We start from the raw sequence: 19691 nt of genomic DNA, 5'->3' as shown, positions 1-19691 counted from the left end.
TGGCTTTTGGCCAGTTGGTCCTCCTGTTACCTGGAAACCCAACGACTTCACTCTTTGCTCCTATCATTTGCTTATCTTCATATTGTGAGTTTTTTCCACCTCCTATTAGTAGTCACTGAAATATCTCTTTGTCTGCTGCTGCAGCCCTAGTGGTCACACAAACCTGACATGCCAGGATTGGGGACAGCAAGAAAGTGTCATGTCTAGTACCAGTTCTGATCGCTGGAAACTGCCTCGTATGCCATCCTGGGATCAGATTAAACTACAGGTAATGAGTCTATGCAGCAGCCAAATATATTGGGGTGGGGAGGGGGGTCATTACTGAAAAAGAATCAATAGTGCTTGAAATCTGAAGGGTTCTTACTGTTCTGGTGGCCTGCTGACGATCTGGACATCCCTGCCAGCTCCTTAGACTCGACATTTCGTGTGAGCCATCCTGTTTGAATGTTAACCCTCCCGGAGGCCCACAGAATTTAGTGATTAGGTGGCAGCTGGCTATCTGTAGGGCCCCCGCTGAAACTGCTCTAGATGAAGGCCGTGAGGAGCCTGCTGAGCCCTCGTCCTCCTCTGGTGAGGGGGGACTGGGCCCCCCATCTGTCCTGCCCCTTACCTTCCTGACTCTGTGCAGTGGTAGTTTCTGATGGGCGTTGACGTGAGGCAAAGGTCCACACACTTCCTTTCAGCTCCCATCGGTCCATCTGCGAGCTGAAGTCTTCCTCTGATCTCCTTGAATCCAAACTTTCAGCCTTATTCTTTGCAGACCCCTTGTCTAGACAAGTCACAGCCCAGCAGGCCACTTCTCCCTCCGTGAAAAGTTGGTGCCAGATAGACTGCTCACAGCTCTGCCCACCAGATTCCCCTCACTCTGGCCTTTAGGGCCACTCCTGAGCAAGGCCGTGTGAATCAGCACATTTTTGGTTCGCACACCAAAATATTGAGCTGATCCCTCTGTGAAACACAAACCCTACTTGTTTCTTCCACCAAGTCAACGGGGAATGAATCCACAAGTGTGAGGAGAGGGAGAGGCATCAGTTCAACAAAGGTAGGAAACGGGGGGGTCTGAGCCCCCTGCTTACACGCCTTGTGACTTCTGGACCTGCTCAGGTCATGTGAATGACTAAATTCATATTGTTATAAATCACACTATCACAGTCTGTATGTATTGGGGAAGGTGGGGACAGATTTTGAGGAGAATGAGCATTGTCTTGAGAGGCATCTGCCTCAGGTGAGATCTTTGCATGGTTTCCAGGCAAAAAGAGGCTCCTTTCCTGTATCAAGGGGGAAGGGAGGTGCTTTTGTTAGGCCAGAGGGCTTGGGAATTTAGGGTTCCAGGTGCTCAGGCACACCTACCCAAGTGTCACATACATCAGGATCCCAGTCTTTCCCAATCAGGGCCTGGAATTTTGGCATCAGTGACTTGGTGGGGCTTTTCATTTAGCCACCTTTGCAGTTCTGCCACCCTGACAGTTAAATCCTGCGCCTGATTTTCAGGCCAGTCTGCTCTCAGTACAGAAGGTGCGGTTCTCCTCAAACGCTGCCGTGGAGGACTTCTGGCTGTCACAACAGGCCCTGAACTGATAGTTGGCTGCCCCAAGTCTATCATTTTCTTTCTTCAAAGCTTGAGAGAGAGAAACTCTGCAGCCCTTATAACTGCCACTATCCCAGTAATGCTTGGGGTACAGAACTGTTGCATAAGCTGATGCTTTCCCTGGTACCTGTACCTCATCTCTTGCTAGAACTAGTAGGAACAGTAGTAACTGCCCTGGGGTAGAAGGCCAGGGGTTACCACCATTACATTTATCACCAGGCTCCTTTTTTTACCATCTGACCAGCAAATGACCTGCTCCAGAATCCCATCCTGAGGGCTCCACTTCTAGGGCACTTCCAGTACCAACTGTCATAGTTTGGATTTCCTCTAAAACAGAGCCCAGGACCAGGGCATGGGGGCAGATAGTTTACTTAGGGAGATGACCAGAGGAAGCAGGAGTGAGAAGCAGGAGCAGGTGACTAGAGGAAGCAAGGAGAGAGAGAGGAGGAAAAGCCAGTAAGAGACGCATTATTGAGCTGGTTCTTCTGTAGGCAGGCAGTGCTCAGGTCTGCTGGGGACCTTCAGAGACATCAGGTCACAAATGGGGGAAGCTGGTATGCCTGACCTCTGCTCAATCCCAGTGCGCCCCTCCCACGGTTAGGAGGCCAGTTCCTGCTTGTCTCCAAGAGAGTGGTTGAGGACCCCTGGTGGGCTGGGAAGGACACTGTCCCAGGGAGCTGCGAGGCTGGCTTGGTCTGAAGATGCTTGTGAGTGTTGCCCCATATGTCACACACGGACACACATTTAGACACACACAGATACACATGTACATTGGACCCCTGGCTAGGGCTGCCAGATTTAGCAAATAAAAGCACATTTAGATTGCAGGTAAACAGTATGTTTGGGACATACTTCTTATGCTAAAAAAATTATTCAATGTTTACCTGAAATTCAGATGTAACTGGGCATCTTATCCAGCAATCCTACCCCCAGTATGTGTGAACAGCGATGCTTCCACCTCTCTGTCTAACCTAATACAGATAACAAAAGCATTAGGAACCAAAGGAAAAATAAGAGAAACTGGACATCATCAAAGTACTTCAAAGGACACCGTCAAGAAAGTGAAAGGACAACCCACAGAATGGTAGAACATTTTTGCAAATCATGTATATATGATAAGGCACTTCTGTGTTGAATATATTTTACAACTGAGTAATAAAAAAGACAACCAATTAAAAGATAGGCAAAGGATCTAAATAGACATTTCTCCACAAAAGATACAAAAACAGACAACAAGTGCATGGAAAGGTGCTCAAAATAGCTCTGAGGGAAATGCAGATCAGAACCACAGTGAGACCACGCCACACCCACTAGGATGGCTGTGATAAGAAAGATACTGTCAAGTATTGAGGATGCAGAGAAATCAGAAGCTTACATGCTGCTGGTGAGAATGTAAAATGGGACAACCACTTTGGAAGGCAGCCTGGCATTTCCTCAAAAGTTTAAATAGAGCGTTTGAGAAATTGCTACCCTAGATATATACCCAAGAAAAATGAAAACATATTTACACAAAAACTTGTATACAAATGTTCAAAGCAACATTATTCATAATAGCCAAAAAGAAGAAAAAACCCAAATCCAAATGTTTCCATCAATGGACGAAAGAATAAACAAAATGTGGTGTATGCATACAATGGAATATTATTTAGCCATAAAAAGGATGAAGTGCAGATTCACATTACAACATACACAGATGAAACTTGACGTCATCGTACTAAGCAAAAGAAGCTAAACACGAAAGGCCGCATATATGATTATGAGTCCAGTTTTGTGAAATGTCCACAATAGGCAAATCCATGGAGACAGAAAGTAGACTGGCAGTTGTCTAGGGCTGGGGCAGCTGGAGGGAAGTAGAGAGTGACTGCTAAAGGGTATGGGGTTTCTTTTTAGGGTGATGAAATGTTCTCAAATTGTGACGGTTGGTTACACGACTCTGGATACTAAAAACCACTCGATATGGTGTATGGATTATTTCTCAATAAAGTTATTTTTAAAGAACACACACAAACTCAAGCAAACAAATACAGAGCCTTTGCCGAGGGGCCAGCCTTGGTGGAGCAGTGGAGGGTTCATGCTGAGGAGACCCATGGATGCCCACACAGGCTGCTGCTTAGTAGAAGATGCACTGGGGAGTCAGATGTGAAAAGACATGAAAAGATTCATGCCAGCAGTTACCCTTGCATCTAATAACCGTAGGGAAGTTTTCCATCAGTTTCAACTGGATTGAGGATCAAGAATTCTGTGTGAGAAAACCCCCTCCCATCTGATGATCTGACTTTCAGAATGCAACCCTTTCTAGATCTCAGTGCCCCTCGCTGTTCCTGGAACGTGGCAATCACGGTCCTCTTCAAGAGCCCTTTGCAGCTGCTGTTCCTTCTGCTTGGAATGCTTTTCCCCGGATATGAACATACTAGGATTTTAGCAACCAGGGAAAGGATGGAAGGACACTGCAAACAGGGAACAGTACCAGCAAAGGCAGGGTGGTGAGAGTATGTGGCACACTCTTGAGAGAAGGTGCTGGTGGGTCCTGGGGAGGCTGGTGTGCGGAGAAGCCTTAATGGCAGATCGTGGAGTCAGTGACGGAAATCTGTGACAGGGCAGCGTGACAGTTCCCGAAGAGGTGTGAGACATGAAGAAAATGGGGCGGGGCTACCCCAGGGAATCGTGCAGCTGCTGGGGTCCCGTGTTTCCATGGTGTAATTAGAGCAGATAAGTATTACTAAAATTCTGTGTTTAATTTGGGATACATGACAGGTAATGTAAGTAGCTTTAAAAGCAACTTTTTTGTCACTTGCTACTCTTTGTGATTCTGATGGTGCATCAGCTTCTTCCTGCAGAAGAGACGACATAAAACTTTCTTTTCACTGGAACTTTTCACCTGGTGTCCACATTGTGATGAGGCAGACGGGGGCGGGTGGGGGCAGGTGGCAGTGGTATTTCATGGTTCTGGACAGTTTTGTCTAGACGATGCCTGCCTGCCCCCGGCCTTAAGTATCATACCGCACAGAACAACACGCAGCACAGAAATTTCTGTACGTGGGCATGAAGGTGGCGGTGACTGTAATGTCGAGATAGTCTGGGGCGGTATCCAGGGGAATATGCTGGAGTCTTGAGGGAAAGAGAGGTCACACCCTGGTGACTAAAAGAGGAATGGTTGTCTGTATTTACCAACCCACGTTCTCAACTCAGCTTTAATGCCGTTTCCTCAATGAAGCCTTTGGTGACCACCATGTGCCTCACCCCTCCCCATGGGGAACACAAGCTAGCTTCTTTTGATTCCCCCGTTTCATTTGTAAAGAGAGAGTACCGTGGTGTAATTAAGAGCCCAAGCTCTGGAGCCAGACTGCCTGGGTTCGAACCCCTGCTCCACTGCACTGTGTGTCTTGGTTTTCTCATCTGTAAAAAGGGGGATGTTAATAGGACTAACAGCACGTATGACTGCGTGACGGTAATACTGACTGTACTGAAGACGGCCCATGCTGGCGTGTAGGTGAGTGGTCAGTAAAGGGCAGCTGTCATGATGGTTACCAGCCTCTGCTGGGGTCTTGCTCTGGCTCCCATTAGGCTGGCGCCTCCTTAGTGCAGAACAATGGGTGGTTCGCCTCTGTGCCCGCCATGGCACTCGCTGAGCTGCTGGCGAAGGGCTTCAAGGATCAGTGACAGGAGGTCTGGGGAGACTGTGATGAGGGAGGGCAAGCCCGGGCTTTGGGCTCCAAAGCCGCTGAGTCTCACTGCACCATTTATTGTGCCTGGAGAACTCCTCTCCCTCCTCTCCTTCCTTTCTTCTTTCCTGAAGAAAAGGGAATAAAAATGGGGGCAAAAATAGTACCTACCTCGCAGGATGGCTACAAGGATTAAATGAGTTACCAGATAAAATGCTTAGAACAATGCCTGACACATTAGAAGTGCTCCATGGCTGTTCCTTCTTACTACTTTTCTTTTTCTTGGTATATTTTTTTCTGATTATGAACACCATACTTATTTATGGTAGAAAAGTGTGAAAACGCAGGAAAACCCCCCACCATAGTGAGGGAGTCAGAGGTATGAGCAAACAAGTAAAAGATGGAGGAGCGGGGAGATGAACACAATAATGAACATGTGTATAAGATGCAGAGGCAGCTCAAGGAAATGACGTACTCGGTGGGGGTGGAAGGTGCCGTCCCCCACACCCTGGAAAGACCCCACGGACAAGGTGAAGCTTACATACGAGGAGGTTTTCAAAGATGAATAGGAGTTTGTTAGGTGGACGAGGCAGGGAAGGGCATTACCTAGCATGTGCAAAGGCACCGGGGCATTAAATAGCGTCTGCGCCGCTGTCACTGTAGTTGTGCATCGCTCCAGTATAGTGTGTACGGGAGGGCAGGAGGGTGGGTGCTGGGGTGAGAGGGGTGCTAGGAGGGGGGACGGGGAAGTAGGCAGGGCCAGGAAGTGAAAAGCCCTGTGTTGTGATGAAGAATTTGGACTTCAACCTGGGGGCTGAGAAGGGGCCCCTGGAAGGCTTGGACGTGCTGTCAGCCAGTTAGCATTTAGGAGCGATGACTCACTCATAGCAGGACAAATGGTTGGAGGGGACTTTGGGAGCGAAGAGACCTACTGTAAGGCTGGTGCCAAAGTCTGGGAACAAGTCAGAGACGGCCTAGGCCAATGCAGAAGTCCCAGGAATGGGCCAGGCAGGACAGGGAGAGACGTGAAGGGTGAGGAGATGGAGGGCAGCAGCGCAGCCAGAACGAGGCCCGGGTTTGGGGCTTGGCTGACTGGGAAGTTGATGCTCTCAGCAACCAGAGGAGGGGATACACAAGGGAAACTGTGCTGTGGAGGAAGGTACTGAGTCCTCTGTCATTCCCGAGAAACCACTCTGGCGACCACGTTTATCTGCGTATGCAGAAAATGGTCCATGGGAATTTGGACTCATTTAAAAAATCTTCAGTTCTTCATTGTTGATGTATTTTAAATAATGTACCTGGGGATGTGTGTGTATGTGTAGCTGATTCACTTTGTTGTAAGGCAGAAATTAGCACACCATTGTAAAGCAATTACACTCCAATAAAGATGTTAAAAAATAAATAAATAAATAAATAAAGACAAGGTTGTAAAAAAATAAATAAAAATTAAAAAAAAAATAATGTACCTGACTGGGCTTTCTTTTTATTTTTTGAAGTGGAAAAAAACCTTAAGCTCTATAAACAATTTATGAAAATGAAAAAAAAAGGAAATGTCTTCGGGGAGCTTTTAAAAACAATCTTTTAATTAAAAAGGAACAGTTTGTTAAGATGTTCTTCTCCACCACCACCCCGTGGCTCACATTCCTGTCAGCTGCAGTGTTCAGGTAAAACCAGGCTTTTCCTCTGCTTGGAAACTTAACATCCTCTCTCAGAATTATTTCAGTTGGAGCTCAGACAGGCGTGACTTGGGGTGGGCGGGGGCATCAGGAAGGAAATTGCTTTTGCTAGGACTGATAATATCCTTCGGAATCACTCCACAGGTGAGAAGGCAAAGCTAACCGTGGAAGGCAGAATCTTACAAGGAGGCGGCATGCAGCGCAACTTAATTTCCAGCAGTCAGAAAGCTCAACAGTGGAATCACCTGCTTTTGCCTGGGGTAACCACAAGCCTCCCATCCCTAAAGAGACCACCACAGAGACCCGAGAGCCGTCCGCCCAGGTTGCTATTGTTTAGTGTCTGCACTGAGTGGAGGTTGAAGACCGCCTTGAAACAGGCCCTCTTGGACTCTGATTTTCACTGGCTGGAGGTAAGGAGCTGGAGCAGGACGTGGGCACACTGCGCGTGAACCACCTCACGGGCAGGATGTAGGGTGTGTTTGGGGCCTTGTTCTCATCTTGCTATACGATGTGACAAAGATTCTTTGCTTGAGCAAACCTTACTCAGGCTCCCGAACCTTTTCTCAGGCCCCTCTGTGCACTTCCTTGTAAAGTCCAGTTCTAGCAAGAACCAAGTGTAAATGCCCCGCAGTCTGCTAGAGACCCGAGACTGGAGCCTGAGAGTGATCAGTACCCCATGTGCAGATTCACTTTAATTGAATAGAGGTTAACAGTCGAAGCCATGGGAATAAATGGGTTCCAAGGATAATGGCATAGGAAGAGACCACCGATACCGTGACTGAACATTAAGGAATGCTCAATTAGGGACTGAGAAAAGAGGAATCATTAGGAGAAAAAGGAATGAACAATCAGGAGAATCAGGTGAATCAGATGTTGTAGCTGTTTCAAAGATATTTTTATAAATTTATTTATTTGTTTGTTTGTTTATTTTTGGCTGCATTGGGTCTCCGTTGCTGCGCACGGGCTTTCTCTAGTTGTCGCAAGCGGGGGCTACTCTGTGTTGTGGTTGCGTGGGCTTCTCATTGCGGTGGCTTCTCTTGTTGTGGAGCACGGACTCTAGGCACGCGGGCTTCAGTAGTTGTGGCACACGGGCTCAGTAGCTGTGCCTTTCAGGCTCTAGAGCGCAGGCTCAGTAGTTGTGGCTCATGGGCTTAGTTGCTCCACGGCATGTGGGATCTTCCCAGACCAGGGCTTGAACCCGTGTCCCCTGCATTGGCAGGCCAATTCTTAACCACTGTGCCACCAGGGAAGCCCTCAATGATATTTTTAAAAAAACATATTTTTCACAAAATGGCCCTGCTCAGTCTCAGGGGCCCCCCCTGAGATGCTCTGAGGAGTGTCACAAAGGCTTCCAGGGGTAGGGGTCGGGGTCGGGGTCGGGGTCGGGGGTGGTCAGAAGGCTGAGCCCTGCTGTGCAGTGACGGTCCATCACCCCGCAGTTCTACCTGTTCAGGGGTCTTTCCCAGAGCTTCGCAGTTGAACCTGCACACGAGCAGCCAGGCTCAGGCCCACCCCGAACTGTCCTGCCTGGAACCTCCTCTCCTTTACACACGGGTCTTACAAGGCCTAGCTCAGGTTTATCTCTTAGAAATGTCCTCCATTTCCTTACTGTTTCTTCCTTCTCAGTGTAAATGTTTAGGCTCTACCCTCAGGAATTATACTTTATAGGTCTGACTTGGGGCTCAGACACCTGCATTACTAACTAGCAGCCTCGTGACCCTGCTATGATAGTTCATGGTCTACACTCAGTCAATCTCAAGTCTGTGGTGGGTGTCAAAGAAGAGCCAAAAATGATGTTTCATGGTAGTTTTAAGAAATTAAAAACATATTAGGTAGTCAGTCACAATATATGATCCAAAATTTTTCAGATGTCAGAGTTCCAGACATTTCCTCGTCTTTTCCATCAGACTTTCATCTCAGCCTTCTCCATGACTGTAGCCTCCCACCAAGAGCCAAACCAAGAAATCTCAATATGCCTATTGGGTTTTTTTTTGGGGGGGGGGGGGCGATTTTTGGCCAAGCCACGCTGCTTGCGGGATCTTAGTTCCCCAACCAGGGATGGAACCCGGGGCCCTCGCAATGAGAGCACTGAGTCCCAACCACTGGGCCACTAGGGAATTCCCTCAATATGCCTACTGTTACCCAACATCCAAGTATGCTCTTGTCAAGAACCCCATACTCAGAAACACCTTTCTAGTTTTGGTTGCTGGTGTTAAGTATCGTGCAACACAGAACGCCACGCAGCACATGAAATCCTAAAGGTGGGTACGAATGTGTAAGTGGCTGTGTAAATGAGATAGTCTGTGGCAGTGTGCAGAGGAAAGGACAGAGTCAAGGGAGAGAGGTCACAGATTTGAGACTAGAAGAGAAATGGCTGTCTGTAAAAAGTTTTAAAGATTGATTTTTAAAGATTCCATTTACAGTCACTAATGTTTCTAGTTTAAACCGAAATAAATTTGGCCCCTACACAAAAACACACTCCATCTGTCCTTCTGAAAAACTATTCTGTTTAATAGTGCATTTCATTTATGCGACAGGATGAGGATTTGGTCATCCCTTCCGCTGGGAAAACTCGGGGAGCTCCATCCTAAGCCAGCAAGGAGCCCTGATGCCAGGCTCAGGCCCGAGCTTCCTCCTCTGGGCTGTGCTCTCTGCATTCACACTTGGCTGTTGAAGTCAGAGGTGGGGTCGGGAGAGGTCGGGCTGCTGGGGCCAGATGTCAGAGGTGATCGGTATCAGAGGGCAGGGCAAGCTGGCTGAGCGAGATCCTAAGTGTCCTTAGTTGCTAGGGGTTTAGATTAAATCACTTTCCATCACAGGAGTGGCAGGAGGAAGAGGGAGAGGGGAGGGAACGAGACAGAGGCCAGTGCTAAATGCTTTTGATCCTTTCCCTCATGTTAGACTCACCTTCACAAAAGGGAAGAGTGAGTTCTCCACCCAAATCGTCAGACTGCTCTTGGAAACTTGGTCTTGCTGCTCCAAGAGCCCTGAAGGATATACAGTCACTACAGAAAACCTCTCTTGGGGTCTTCCCCCATGCCCAACAAAATAACAAATCCCTCAGCACCAGATTCCCATAATTAATGAAGTCATGAAACAAAATAGCACATTCCTTATCAAAATTTAAAGCTGGATTAGAAGCAGTGGCTTTGAAATACAGCCTCCATTTCCCCTTTCTAGCAAAAACACGACCCAGAACATTCTTTCCACTTTCTTCTGTGCTGACTATGCTGACTCCAATTAGAGGAATCCTTGGAATTTTATTCCTATTGTGCTTCCATCCCCACCTTGGAAATGGTGTGAGAAGAATGGTCTAGTGCAAACTCCCTTCCCAAATGGAAGGAGACTGGTCCCAGAGCTTCCCTCTACTCCCAGCACTTAATCTGCTGCTTGCGCCCTAATTTTTCAAGGCTGGTGTCATTCCTGGGAAAACTGACTAGGTTGCTAACCACTGTGCCACGATGATTTGCCCAATATGCCCCATTCTCTAAGGCGAAAGGATGGAGTCGGAAGGGACACGTCCCAAATTGTTCATACTTATATAGTAAGGCAGGAGCTCTTGAAACTCAGAGGAAGTGAGGAAAACAGGTGTGTGGCTCTCTTTCACGTAGACTCTCTGATATTTAATTCAGCAGTAACTCGGAGAGAACTTTTGCTCACTCCCATTACATTCAAAGGCTTCTCTCCAGTGTGAATTCTCTGGTGGCGAACAAGAGCTGAGCTGTACCTAAAGGCTTTCCCACACTCACTACATTCATAGGGATTCTCCCCCGTGTGGATTCTTTGATGCTGAATAAGGCCTGAGCTATAGGTAAACTTCCCTCCACATTCCATACATTCATAGGGCTTCTCTCCAGTGTGGATCCTCTGGTGCTGATAGAGGTGTGAGCTCTGGCTGAAGGCCTTCCCACACTCGTTACATTCATAGGGCTTCTCTCCAGTGTGGATTCTCTGGTGATGAATAAGGGTGGAGCTCCTGCTGAAGGCCTTCCCACACTCATTACAAGCATAGGGTTTCTCTCCAGTGTGGATTCTCTGGTGGTGAGTGAGGGTGGAGCTCCAGCTAAAGGTTTTCCCACACTCATTACATTCATAGGGTTTCTCTCCAGTGTGGATCCTCCGGTGGAGAATGAGAGCAGAGCTGCAACTGAAGGTCTTCCCACAGTCGTTACATTCGTAAGGTTTCTCCCCAGTGTGGATCCTCTGATGCTGAATAAGATGTGAGCTCTGGCTGAAGGCCTTCCCACACTCACTACATTCATAGGGTTTCTCCCCGGTGTGGATTCTCTGATGCTGAATAAGGTCTGAAGTTCGATTAAAGCTCTTGCTACATTCATCACACTTATGGGGTCTGTCTCCCACAGGAAGTCTCTGCTGGGAAATAAGGTTGGAACTCACAGTGAAGCTGTTCCCCAGATCGCTGTATTTCTCACTTCTCTCTCCCATGGGGGTTCGCTTTTCCTCAACTGTCACTTGACCAAAATCCTGTATCTTCCTATTCAGTCTTTCTCCAGAGGAGCTGCCCAGCTGCCTCTTCAGACTGACTTCTTGTTCATAGGCTTCTTCAAACTTAAGACCCTGAGAAATACCCTTTTGGAATCTTCCCAATAGTACCCCGTGTGATCCTGTATCTTCAGAAATTTCTGGACCATGCTCAGTTCTGGTCTCACCATCTGGCACAATACAAAACACAAATGTCACTTGTTCTTTGTGGGAAAAAGAATCAAAACCAGAGACAGTATAATCACATAATGTTCACAGGCTAAAAGCACATGCCTCTTATCTGTGTGCAAAGAGGCCTACCCAGGCTGTATGTAGCTAAGGCAGAATAAGAGAACTGGGCCAAGGAAACAGGGAAAGAGAAAGGCAGGCAGGAAAATCGAGAAAAGAGGTGGAAGTGTAGAGAAAGTTGGATCAGGCAGAGGCAGGGAACCAAAAACAGAAGAGACAGGACATACGGTTTAATGAAGTGACAAAGTCCTAGAGGTCAGAGACTGAAGATAACCTGGGAGATGGTGACTGCAGAACAGTTAGAGGATGAAGTGGGGAGCAGGTACAAGAAACTAACCACAGATGGTGTGGAGAAAAGTGGGAAGGTGATGAATACAAAGCGACAAGGGTGAAACCCTGTAGCCCCAGGAGAAAAGGACACTCGGGTCTGTAGTCGTGGCAACTATATGCCAAGTCTATGGAAACAGGCCTGAGACAAAGGTCAGTCCATCTCTGGGCCCCAGGCCTAGAAAGCTGTGCTACGATGTGAGGCTATGTCAACAGTTTCCAGGTTTGCCTTCGCTATTTTCACTGCTCTGGGGTTTCTAAGGGAACTTCAGGCACAGAGGACAAGGGTAAAGGGTCCAGACTGTTAACATTTTTAATCTGTCAACATTTTAAGAGTAAAGGCAGGGCAGTGAGTGTTAGGGACAGAAAGAGCTGTATCTCCCTCACCTGAACAGGTACCTCTCAGGACCTCTCTGCTCAGTGCCCTTCAAACCCAGGACCCTCGGCTCTTCCTCTCACTCCAGCCCAGAGATCATGTCAAAATTCAGAAATGGGAATCCTGCTCACAGGGAAAGACATGGGACAAGGTTTATCCTGTTCATACCAAATGGCCCCAGAGCTCAATCCCAGACCCAGGATCTGCAGGGGACAGAGAGGAAATGCATGGGGAGTTCTCAAATGGGAGTCAGGAAGACCCCCTGGCCTTGCCCAGGAGAATGTCCTCACTGAAAGCAGGTGAGGGTAAAGGAATGAAGAGTCCACAGACGACAGGTTAAGAAGCTAACTGCTCCCTAACACAAGCTGAAATTTCTACAAGAGCAGCAGTTACACTAGGTCCGTCCACAAATCAACAGATCCCTAAAGGAAGTCCGACAGAGAAGGGGAGGAGCTAGACAGAGTTCCAGAATGTTCACTTGGGCACTGAGCAGTACCTCACATGTTTAGGGACCCCAATATGTAATCTTTTGGGAAAATCTCTGGGTTATATGTTAATGTTAAGTCCTAAGAATAACATGGAAAAAAGTGCCAGATTTAAAAAGAAGGATAGAATTAAAAGGCCAGGGCTCGAGTCCTGCCCGTCACTAGCAATATGACTGTGTGCAAAGCATTTAAGACCTCTGACCTCTCTTTCCTCACCTATAAAATGAGGCTAATTCTGGCTACCTCAATAGCTGCATCATGGTGAGGATTAAATGAGAGAATATCTATGAACACTCTTTATGAACTGCAAATTACTGTACAAATGGGAGTTGCTACTATTGTTAGAATTTTCTGAGACTAAGTCAGTCCTTAGCTAATGATTTTCAGTGACTCAACTATTACTAGCAAACAAGGAAGCAGAAAAATGGCAAGGGAGTTTTACTGAGGAAGCATCGCTCCTTACCCAGGGAGAACACGTTCCCGTAATTCTCCAGCATCACATCCCTATAGAGGTCCCGCTGAGCAGGCTCCAAACGCTTCCACTCCTTCCGGATGAAGTACACAGCCACGTCCTCAAAGGTCACCAACTCCTGAAACAACATGTTCTCCCGTGCAATTTCAGGCTGAGGGATGGGACTGGCAGAGCCAAAAGCTAATTCGGGATGGGGCTGAATAACGCATATTGGGAAGTGGGAGAGGAGGTCAGGGTGGAGGAGGAGAGAAGAGCGTCTGAGATAAAGTGAAGTTCCACTGTTTAGCAGGAAACGCCCACAGTCCTGACAGAGGGAATCATACTTTAGGGCACTGAATGGGATGTTGCTACACAAAAAACTCCTGCAAAATGGGAAGGGAAAGGAGGATAAAGAAAAGCACAGCTTACCTGGGCCTTGGCCTTTAGCAGTGCAGCGGCCAACATCTCATCCCCCAGACTGTCCTTGTCGGAAAATGCAGGAACTTTTGAGGAAGGAAGAGCTGAGGACAGTTAAAGGGTCCATGAGTCAGTCGATCTGCACTCGAGCCTCTCGACCTACAGAAAACTCACAGGTCCTGGGACAACCAAGGACCCACCCCCTCTTACATTTCTAAGTGCACTCCTTCTGCAGCTACGGAAGGTGCTTACGCTTACGGCCGGCACGCTCAGCGTGGGCCTTCCTGCCTGAGGAAAGATGCCCAAAGCCCTGGTGACCCAGGCTCTCTGGTCTGCCCCAGGTGCCTTTCTTTCTTTCCAGTCACTCTACTCTCCATGACATCTGCCCAGAACTACTGTTAGTGATTAGCGTATTCTCGTCCATCCTCCCAAGCCTGGCCAGAACACAGGCTATCCTGTTCATGTCCCTTCCGTCATTCTCCACATCTCAAACTCCTGGACAAAATTCTTTCTTTTTTTTTTTTTTAAAATCTCAGAGCATGTATTTTTTTAATTAATTAATTAATTAATTATTTTTGGCTGTGTCGGGTCTTCGTTTCTGTGCGAGGGCTTTCTCTAATTGTGGCGAGCGGGGGCCAATCTTCATCGCGGTGCGCAGGCCTCTCACCATCGCAGCCTCTCTTGTTGCGGAGCACAGGCTCCAGATGCTCAGGCTCAGTAGTTGTGGCTCACGGGCCTAGTTGTTCCGCGGCATGTAGGATCTTCCCAGACCAGGGCTCGAACCCGTGTCCCCTGCATTGGCAGGCAGATTCTCAACCACTGCACCACCAGGGAAGCCCCTGGACAAAATTCTTGACCGAGGAAAACGGGCTTCATCCCAGCCCTGACTGAAGACACAATGCCCACAACTCTTCTCTTTTTTCTCTATCCCCAGATCAAATCTACACACTACAAATGTTTCCTGTTTCTGTGCTTGATCATATATCTTTTCCTGTATTTCTTTTTTTAAAAAAAACATTTATTTATTTTGGCTCCGCCAGGTCTTTGTTGCGGCATGCGGGATCTTTAGTTGCGGCATGCGGACTCCTTAGCCATGGCATGCGGACTCTAGTTCCCTGACCAAGGATCGACCCAGGCCCCCTGCATTGGGAGCATGGAGTCTCATCCACTGCGCCACCAGGGAAGTTCCAAGCTATACTTAACTAATGGCTTCATTCCGCCTTTCCCCGCTAGGCGGGGAGCTAGTGAAAGGCAAGGACTATGTCCTATCCAGTCTGGATTCCAGAATTTAGCCCAGCACTTGGTGAATGAGGGATTTCAACAGGTGATTGCTGAATGGCTGAATAAAAAGACGGAGGGAACCCTGATTCCTTACCACTCTCAAGCAGGGCCTGAGGTTCCTGAGATACTCGATCAGCCTGAGTTTCCATGGGTCGGGCTTGAAGCTCGGATCTCTGGTCTCCTATTTGCAGAGTCAGCAGGAAGCAGGTTTTGAATGAGAATGAGGAAGCACTGTAGAAGGAAAAGTTCAAGGTTCAAAGATAATTTTTAAAAACCCTCTTGAATACAGACAGAGGGGAACTAGCATTTCAGTCAGTACCAGAGCAGCAAAGAGGAAATGCAGCAACTGGGATTAGCCTTTTAGGTCAAAGGCCAAAGTTCCTGGACCACATCCCACTTTAGGCTCCCCCCGCAACACTGAGTGATATTTCTAACAACAAAAATGGGGAACACGGGGGCCAAATGATGCCATTAGCAGAATGAAATATGAAGCAACTACTCAAATGAAAAATATTAGAGTAAAGTGAAAAAGAGTGTTACACACAGATTGCAAAATGTAAGTATCATATCAACTTTTTTTTTTTTTTTTAAATTTTTGGCTGTGTTGGGTCTTTGTTTCTGTGCGAGGGCTTTCTCTAGTTGCGGCAAGCGGGGGCCACTCTTCATCGCGGAGCGCGGGCCTCTCACTATCGCAGCCTCTCTTGTTGTGGAGCACAGGCTCCAGATGCGCAGGCTCAGTTGTTGTGGCTCACGGGCCCAGTAGCTCCGCGGCATGTGGGATCTTCCCAGACCAGGGCTCGAACCCGTGTCCCCTGCGTTGGCAGGCAGATTCTCAACCACTGCGCCACCAGGGAAGCCCCATATCAACTTTTAAGAATAGTTGGAATAATGGATAAAGCTAATGTATACAGATTTTTTATTTTATTTTTGGCTGCACTGGGTCTTTGTTGCTGCACGCGGGCTTTTCTCCAGTTGAGGCGCGCAGGGGCTGCTCTTCATTGCGGTGTGCGGGCTTCTCATTGCGGTGGCTTCTCTTATTGCGGAGCATGGGCTGTAGGCGCACGGGCTTCAGTAGTTGTAGTGTGCGGGCTCAGTAGTTGTGGCTCGCAGACCCTAGAGCGCAGGCTCAGTAGTTGTGGCGCACGGGCTTAGTTGCTCCACAGCATGTGGGATCTTCCGGGACCAGGGCTCGAACCCGTGTCCCCTGCATTGGCAGGCAGGTTCTTAACCACTGCGCCACCAGGGAAGCCCTATACAGATTTTTTTTTTAAAAACCCTCATAAATGTTAGAATTAGTAGAAGAAAAAAAACTTACTGTGGTAGGTTTCTAGCTGTTATATTAAATGTAGATGCTATCCTTAGAGGAAGAGGGACCATGAAAAAGCACCCAAATAACAGAGACTGTGGGGAGTTTCCATAAGTTCTGTCTTAATTTAAAAACCCTGAGGAAACAATACCTGTCTCACAGAACCAGGGCAAATAGCTCAGATCTATTAAATTAAGATAAATTCAGGAACTCCCTGGCAATCTAGTGGTTAGGATTCGACGCTTTCACTGCTGTGGCCTGGGTTCAATCCTTGGTCAGGGAACTGATACCCCACAAGCTGTGCGGTGTGGCCAGAAAAAAAAGATAAGTTTTCTGCTTCCAGTCTCAGTCAAAGGTGGGATGTTATTGAAGGATTCAGTCCCTTTTTGTGGTCCGTGTGTCGTCTCGTCAAAGGGGTGGGTGTATATATTCGCCAGGTTCTGAGAGACTAGCCCCAGTTGCTGTGTTTCCTCTCCCCGAGAAGGTAGCAGCCAACCTTCTTTTTTATCTCCCTTCTCTCATAAGAGATTTCCTTGGATCAGAATGTAAGTCCCTGAAGCAAGAATCAATGCTTTTTAAAAAGCATAAGATTATTTATTACTCCATTTTTGTCCCTCCTAAGGTCCCCACTCCCTGGTTGCTGTGCTCTGTGGCTCCAGGGAATAAGATGTAACGTTAGTACCTAGACTAAGGTTTGGATCTCAAGTACAAGTTTGTTTTTCACAACTGAACGCTGTGGCAAGAATCAACAGATGGAAAATAGGTGCAGCAGCCGCCAGAGCATCCTTACACTGAGGCAAGAACAGGGAAAACCCCTGGATTTTGTCTGCCTCCCTCTTTGTTCATTTGCTCTTGTGACAAACATTTGTTGAGTGCCAATGAACAATGCAAAGCACTACTGAAAGGAGTAAGAAAATCAGCAATGCAAAAGGTATTTGCTTCATCATTACAGACTATTGCATTCACATTAAGGCATAGAAAGGGGAGGGGCCCTGAGAGTCACTCAGAGTTCAGAGAACTCTATTCTTTGGGCAGCAAGGGGATGTAGAAGGCCCATCACCAGTGCCATTACACAGTGAAAAGCAATGAATCAGGCATAAGCCAGACCCACTGACAATCAAGGTGACACACCCTCTTGCCACCATCACCCTCTTGGCTGGGGCCCTTCAACTCTTTCTCAGAGCCAGCCATCTTTTTCTGTCAATGAACTTTACAATCTCCAGGATTGGTTATAAGCAGGCACCCCCAACAAATCCGCTCTCAGTCTAAACTCTCCTTTAGAAAGGAAGGGAAAGTCAGAGGCTCTGTCTCCGGAGAAGAAAGCAACACTCCCTCCTCCCAGCTGGGTTAACCAAAGCTGGAGCTCAAACGGATATTGTTGAGAACAAGTCCCCGGTGTCTGGATCAGTAAACAATGTTTCTCATAGAAAGAAAAACCTCCATTGTGCCCCCAGAGCTTCAGGTCCTGGCAGGGCCCTTCCCCTGCTCCACTGCCAACCCCACTCTCTGGAGTGCTCCTGGGGACAGGGAAAGATGACCTGGCAGTGAGAACAAGTCATGGAAAGCTTTACCTCCTGGATTCTTTCCTTCCTTCTCTGGAGTTGGTCTGTAAAAGGCCAGAGTAGCAATTATTGGGAACTTGGCAGCCTCTGTTCAAGTTCTTGGGAATTCTGACTTTAGTTGATGCCAGTGCTGTAGGACTAAGGAAAAAAAAAAAGGCATTTTAAATGTTTATGTAAACGTCACTTCTAATCTAGATATTTAGAGATAAGAGGAAAAGAGAGGGGACATATGCTAATAAGTACTGATTAAGACAACAACTGGTATTTGTGTTGCACCCTTAGAGCTGAAACAGAAGTCAAGGTTCTCCAGGTCAACCTCCCACCCAGGGCAACAAACACCTTCTCAGGTTCCTAAGGTTCTGGCAGCTAACTTGCTAGACACTCTCAGCTGCTTCAGCAGGGAGTCTGCCCCATTGCTGCACAGCTTAGCCATTAGAGAGGTCTTCGGATGGTAAACTAAAAACCTGCCCCTTGGACCTTCACCTCTCAGAGGCTTAGTGCCCTATGGAGCTTCAATGATAGAATCTTCTCCTTCCACACAATTCTCCACCAAACACCTGAAACCAAATGATGCCCACTCCACAAACTTCTCTTCTTGGGGATAAATACCTTCAGTTCCTCTAATTATCCCCCAGACTTCAGGTTCAGCATCCTGCTTATCCTCTCCTGGAGTTTACACGTGCCCTTCAGAATGGAAACACCGGTCGGTGTTCAGTCCCACTTGAAAAGCGAATCCAATCAGGGATCTATTACAACTGGAAATGGGCCACAGTTGTACCACTCTACGAAAAAGACTCGATTTACTGGGCGCCAAGGGGATTATTCTGGAATCTGAATAGTTTTAACTGCGCACACTTCGTTGAACTCCTCATTCTCTGGTCCTCAGACCCAGCCCAGTGAAAAATCGACCCTCTCTCGTGCCGCGGGCGCGGATAACTAACTGTGTTAACATCAAATGAAAGCGTCTCGGGGAACGACCAAGTTAGGGTCGTTGTCATCAGCTGTTTTAAAGAGAGGAACGCCTATCCAGCCATACCAGAACTTCAAAGTACTCGAGTTGGGCGCTGTCACAGAACCATAACCGCAGCCCCTTTCCTCCCGCGACGCAGGGCCCGCTGGGGGGCGGGGTCCCTGGGGAAGCGGAGTCAGGACCAGAGCCTCCCGGCACCCTACCCGGGGCGGGCCTGGGGACCCCGCGGGCCGCAGCGGCACGGACACCACCCCTTCCCCGGCGACCACTGCCTCCGTCCCACCGCGAGCCCCGGGGGCGGCCGGACTCACCCTGGGGGCAGGGACGGGAGATTTGGGGGGCCGCACACCGACCAGGCCCCGTCGGACCCTGTCACAGACCCACACACCGGGGACAGAACAAAGAACGGAAGTTCCCTCCGTTTCGCTTCCGGGTCTGTCCTTTCACCACCACCCCCACCTCCCCCGGTCCCCCCACATCCACTTGTTCCCTCTAGGAAAATGGAAGGTCTTCGCCTCTCGGTGGTTTGCTGATTGGGCGCAGGGCCCCAGCACCGACGCGACACTCCAGGCCTGCCGCACCGCCAGCCGCGCCCCCTGCTGGCCAGGCCGGGTGGGGCGCCGCGCACCTGGTCGTCAGGGCGCATGCTCGGCCGGGGCGCGGGAGGCGGGGCGCAGGGGGCTGAGTGAGTCCTGGCTGCGCTCCCACGTGGTCTCCCGCGGGGCCGCCGAGGGCCGAGCGTTACTCACCGTGTCCGAGGGAGCGGAGTCCCAAGCCGACACGCAGCAAACAGGAGGACGCTGGAAGGATTCAATATAGAACATTCACCCTTACTTGAAGTTTCCAAATAAACCAAGTT

General features: G+C 48.5%; 1 protein-coding gene across 7 annotated transcripts; it reads right to left on the bottom strand.

Moving 5' to 3' along the window:
- Positions 1 to 7850: 7850 nt before the first annotated feature.
- On the bottom strand, positions 7851 to 19249 carry ZNF3 (zinc finger protein 3). Of its 7 annotated transcripts, none has more exons than XM_068565899.1 (7): positions 19144 to 19249; positions 18472 to 18644; positions 17872 to 18000; positions 15089 to 15225; positions 13726 to 13817; positions 13309 to 13435; positions 7851 to 11599 (listed from the first exon to the last, which is right to left on the bottom strand). In XM_068565899.1, the coding sequence occupies exons 4-7, from the start codon at positions 15141 to 15143 to the stop codon at positions 10530 to 10532; spliced, it is 1344 nt and encodes a 447-aa protein (XP_068422000.1). In that variant the 5' UTR covers positions 15144 to 15225; positions 17872 to 18000; positions 18472 to 18644; positions 19144 to 19249; the 3' UTR covers positions 7851 to 10529. The 7 variants fall into 7 exon arrangements, with proteins under 7 accessions (XP_068422000.1, XP_068421999.1, XP_068422001.1 ...); XM_068565898.1 differs by having other exon boundaries at positions 18472 to 18617; XM_068565900.1 differs by having other exon boundaries at positions 18472 to 18608.
- Between the last annotated feature and the right edge of the window lie 442 nt (positions 19250 to 19691).

This window comes from Eschrichtius robustus, chromosome 16 (assembly GCF_028021215.1).
Source record: "Eschrichtius robustus isolate mEscRob2 chromosome 16, mEscRob2.pri, whole genome shotgun sequence".
Lineage (NCBI taxonomy): Eukaryota > Metazoa > Chordata > Mammalia > Artiodactyla > Eschrichtiidae > Eschrichtius > Eschrichtius robustus.
This window is presented reverse-complemented; position numbering and strand designations above follow the sequence as displayed.

Bases quoted from the DNA above. Each gene is read 5' to 3' on its own strand.
- ZNF3 (XM_068565899.1), bottom strand. From the start codon at position 15,143: ATGGAAACTCAGGCTGATCGAGTATCTCAGGAACCTCAGGCCCTGCTT. The intron at 13,436-13,725 runs GTAAGCTGTGCT...ATGTTGTTTCAG, and splicing joins TGCTAAAGGCCAAGGCCCAG to GAGTTGGTGACCTTTGAGGA. The intron at 11,600-13,308 runs GTAAGGAGCGAT...GTATTGTGCCAG, and splicing joins CGGGAACGTGTTCTCCCTGG to ATGGTGAGACCAGAACTGAG.